Source organism: Myotis davidii, unplaced genomic scaffold (genome assembly GCF_000327345.1).
Source record: "Myotis davidii unplaced genomic scaffold, ASM32734v1 scaffold326, whole genome shotgun sequence".
NCBI lineage: Eukaryota > Metazoa > Chordata > Mammalia > Chiroptera > Vespertilionidae > Myotis > Myotis davidii.
Genome location: NW_006296626.1, coordinates 329,297 through 333,947, shown reverse-complemented (window position 1 = coordinate 333,947; position 4,651 = coordinate 329,297). Strand labels below are relative to the sequence as shown.

General features: G+C 56.9%; 1 protein-coding gene across 1 annotated transcript in view; it reads right to left on the bottom strand.

Annotated features, from left to right (window-relative positions):
• Nucleotides 1–4,574: 4,574 nt before the first annotated feature.
• The window catches only part of KMT5C (lysine (K)-specific methyltransferase 5C), a 33,094-nt gene continuing 33,017 nt past the window's right edge, over nt 4,575–4,651 (bottom strand). Inside the window, exon 7 of the mRNA XM_006772224.1 lies at nt 4,575–4,637. Within this exon, the coding sequence (XP_006772287.1) occupies nt 4,575–4,637 (63 nt within the window). The remainder of the gene's footprint in view (nt 4,638–4,651) is intronic.

Sequence of the window (4,651 nt, the reverse complement as noted above, 5' to 3'; positions counted from 1 at the left end):
GTGGGGGCGGGGCTTGGGGTGGAGCCGGTAGGAATGGAGAAGGGGGCCCTGTCCTGGAGTGAAAAGAAGGGGTCCGGTCAGGAGGGGGAGGGGCCTGGTCAGGAGGGGCGGGGATCTGCTGGTATGGCTTAGATGGTTGAGCATCAACCTACAAACTGGGAGGTCACGGTTCCATTCCGTCAGGGCTCATGCGCTGGTTGTGCGCTCCATCCCCAGTAGGGGGCGTGTAGGCAGCAGCCCACCAATGATTTTTTTTTCTTTAGTTTTAAAAATATGTATTTGTATTGATTTCAGAGAGGAAGGGAGAGAGAGAAACGTCAATGATGAGAGAGAATCATTGATCGGCTGCCTCCTGCACGATTGGAGATGGAGCCTGCACCTGGGCATGTGCCCTGACCAGGAACCGAACCGTGACCTCCTGGCTCATAGGTCGATGCTCAACCACTGAGCCACTGTGGCGGGCATCAGTGATTTCCTTTCATCACTGATGTTTCTATCTCTCCTTCTGCCTTCCTCTCTGAAATCAATTAAAAAATATATTTTGCCCTAACCGGTTTGGCTCAGTGGATAGAGCGTCGGCCTGCAGACTCAAGGGTCCCAGGTTCGATTCTGGGTAAGGGCATGTATCTTGGTTGCAGGCACATCCCCAGTAGGGGGTGTGCAGGAGGCAGCTGATCGATGTTTCTCTCTCATCGATGTTTCTAACTCTCTAGCATTCTCCCTTCCTCTCTGTAAAATAATGAAAATATATTTTTAAAAATATATATATTTTAAAGAAAGACGGTGTCTGGTCGGGAGGGGCAAACACGTATGTCTCAGGATTCCTTGTTCTCAGGTACTAGGAGCACAACTGTATCACAATTGGAAAATGAGCTCCACAGTCTATCATTTTATGATCTATTTAGATTCTTCTTCTATCATCATTCCTCTGGGGTGATTTCTAGCTTGTCTCCTGTAAACCATCTAGTCTGAAACTCACCTGAAACCCCGCCCTTCTTACATCACAAGACTTTCTTAAAATGCTGTGTCCCTTCAACGCTTACATCACCTGTTTCCTAATTTCCAGATCTTATTTGGTAAGATATTTGCTTGCTAATGTTTCCCTTTTTATTTTCCTCCTCATTGATCATCATGTTTTTCTTACATTGGGTAGTATTGCCAATTGCAGGATAATTCACCTATTCATAAAAATTTAGCTCTCATCAAAAATAGAGCTTCATTAAAGCCAGGCAAAACAATTAAAAATTTCAGTACTCGCCCACCAGCAGGGCCACAGGGTGCTCCCACCTCCCAACCGCCGCACCTGCCTGTCTCCTGAACCCGCCATCTCAGTCCTCAGCAGCTTCTCTTACCTGGACCGCCTCCGGACTCCGCCAGGCTTTCTGTCCCTCTGCCCCAGGCCCCCACCTCAGGCCCACGCAGCGCTAAGAACCCCGTTCCCCCACCCTGGCCCTGCTCCCAACCTCCGGGCTCTCGGCGCTCTCCTGCCCCCGTGACTCCAATCCCGGCAGGTGAGCCCTCCTCACAGCTCCTCCCCCTCCGGCCTCTCCCACCGCACCCTCCGGCCCGGCAGCCGCCTCCCACCCGCTCCAGACAGTCACTCCCTTCCTCCCGCAGACCCTGAAGACTGCGCTCCCGGGCGCTCAGAGGCCCACCGGAATTATTTTTTAAAAATATTTTAATTGATTTCTGAGAGGGAGAGAGAGAAACATCAGTGATGAGGGAATCATGGATGGGCTGCCTCCTGCACGCCCCACACTGGGGATGGAGCCCGCAATCTCGGGCGTGTGCCCTGACTGGGAATCGAACCCTGACCCCCTGGTTCACAGCGGCGCTCAACCACGGAGCCAGCCGGCGGGGCCCCTGAATTAGCCTTCGCTTCCCACAGCCAGGCCCTCAGGTGACAATGCCGGGATGTGGTTCCTCCTGACTTAGACACCCCCTCGCAATGTCACCTCTCCGACCCCTTCACCGCGGGCCCCAGGCTGAGGAGGGACCCTTGCGGGGAATGGGCTGGCCCTGCCTGCCCGCCAGCCCCCGCCCCAGCCCGGTAACACTGAATCGTAGTTTCTGCCCGCAGCCAAGGCCCCTTCAACCCCAGCGCCCAAAGGTGGCTGTTGCTAATCATACAACTTTCCGGGTGACCCTGGACCAGCCTGTTGACCTGCCCGCACCTCAGCTGTAACCTGACCCAGTTTCCCCAGCTGTAAAGGAGATACTGATCCAAGTCCCATGATCCGGAGACGGGAGGGGCCGGGTCAGCTTGGGGGAAAGCCAGCGCCGTCCGGGCCCCTCACCCCCTCCATGCCCTCATCACCCCAACCTGGACACACCCCCAGGTGTGCCATCTCCCAGATGCCCCACCCCAAGACCTTGGCTCCCAGGGATCCTCTCGGACCAGGACCGGAGAAGCAGGAGGATGAGGGCGCAGGGTAGGGTGCGCACCGGTCACACAGACTAGCGGCCACAGGAGGGGCCTCCTGGGAACTCCCTGCATGGAGGCCGCAGGGCTGCAGAAGAAGCAGGCCACGGTGCCACGCAGGCAAGGCAGCTGAGTCACAGGCCGGGTGACGGCTGTCTGAGCACCCGGTGAGGTCACCCAGGTGGCATGCGAGCACAGGGCAGACACCTGTACCGCCCAGCCGGCTCCTGACCTCAGAGAGCACCGGCCTCCAGTGCACCTGGCCCCGTTAGCCAGCGGCCCCTCCCAGTCTCCTTCCTTCACTCCCTCTTGGGCCAGGCATCCTCCCCACCACCATCCCTCCATCACCTCTGGGACATTTAATTTTAAAGTGATGTATTTTTGAAATATAGACCAAAAGCTATTTTATTGATTTCAGAGAGAAAGGGAGAGGGAGAAAGAGAAACATCAATGATGAGAATCATCGATGGGCTGCCTCCTGCAGGCCCCACACAGATCCAGCCCACAACCGGGGCCTGTGCCCTGATGGAGAATCGAACCGTGACCTCCTGGTTCATAGGTCAACGCTCAACCACTGAGCCACGCTGGCTGGGCTGAGCTATGATGTGCTGCTCTCATGTGAATGTTTCTCTTCCTCCCTTCCTTTCTCTTTAAAAATCAATAAAAAGTTTTAGAAATATAAAATGTGTTTCACTGACGCTGGGGGGAGGATGCGGTGGGACCTCTTGCAGGGCGTGTGGGGTCGTCGTCTATACCAGTGACGACGAACCTTTTGAGCTCGGCGTGTCAGCGTTTTGAAAAACCCTAACTTAACTCTGGTGCCGTGTCACATATAGAAATGTTTTTATATTTACAACCATAGTAAAACAAAGACTTATATTTTTGAAACTTATTTTATATATTTAAATGCCATTTAACAAAGAAAAATCAACCAAAAAAATGAGTTCGCCTCTGACACGCATGTCATAGGTTCGCCATTGCTGGTCTACACAGACAACCGGAGGCCCCCGGCATCAGTGTGGCCCCAAACCGCATTGGATGGTGAAGGCCCCTGGCCGGCAGCCCTAGGACTGACCCCATCCACATGCCCCTCCCCCTAGGCTTGGGCTACCATGGTGGGCCCCTGAGGCCAGCCCAACTTCCCCGGGACACCCCAGATCCTGTCAGCTCAGGGGACCTGACCTGAATGCCCCGCACTTCCAACCTCTTGGTTGGACGCCATCTGCCCTGGGGCCACCCAGTGGTGCGACCTCAGGCAAGGGGGTAATCCCGGCCCGGCTGCCACTGTCCCGGAGACCGACACTGGATGCACGTGGCAGGCAATGGCTGTCTTCCCTCCTGAGACCCAGTCACTCCAGCCCCAGGCTTCTCTTCACACGCCCAAGCTCCCAGGCCGAAGCCTGGGCTGCCTCCTCTGGGCCTGGTGCCCCCAGCCGGGCTGAGGGCCCTGCTCTGCCGATGGACACGCCCTCGAAATAGAAATAAAAGGAAAGGCTTCCACGGGTGAAGCTTGTAACAAGGTTTTAATAAAATAAAAAGTTCAAGTGCTTCCAATCCCCCAACATACCCCGTTCTGGTGTGGGGGAGGGGAGGGAGACCCCCACACCCCAGTAGCACCAGGGATAGCACCATGAGAAAGATGAGGTCACACCCGGCCTCCCTGAGACCCACGGGGGTGGCGAGGGTGCGTGGACACCCCCACCTTGCCCCCCACCTCAGACAGTCACAAAGCTGAGAGCAGACCCACTCCCCCCGTGGGGCAGTCTCCACCCCCAAGTCAGTCCCCCTCCGCCAGAGGCTGGGCTTCTGGGGAGATGCCAGGGGTGGCCCCCACCCCTATGGCTTTGCTCCCTGGGCAGGAGAAGGTGTCGGGGGAGGGAATGGCATCTTCAGTCCTGAGGCTGGGGCGGGGGGGCGGGGGGGGGCAGCAATGGCCAGGGCTCCCTGCTGGGGTTGGGGTGGCTCAGGGGTCAGCAGTCACAACAGGTCAGGGGTCTGATCCCCGGGGGTGTCCAACGCAACCCCACCCCCGGGTCAGAGCTGTGCTGGGGTCAAGGGTCAGCGGCCTCTTAGAGGCCCGAGAGCTCCTTCTGGAGATCAGTGAGTCCCGAGAACTCGGGCTGGGAAGCCAGGCGGAGGGCCGCCCGGCCCCTCAAGGCCCGTCACTGTTGACATCCAGGTCGATGGAGCCGTGGCTGACCACCAGCTGCAGGCGCTGGGGTGGGGAGA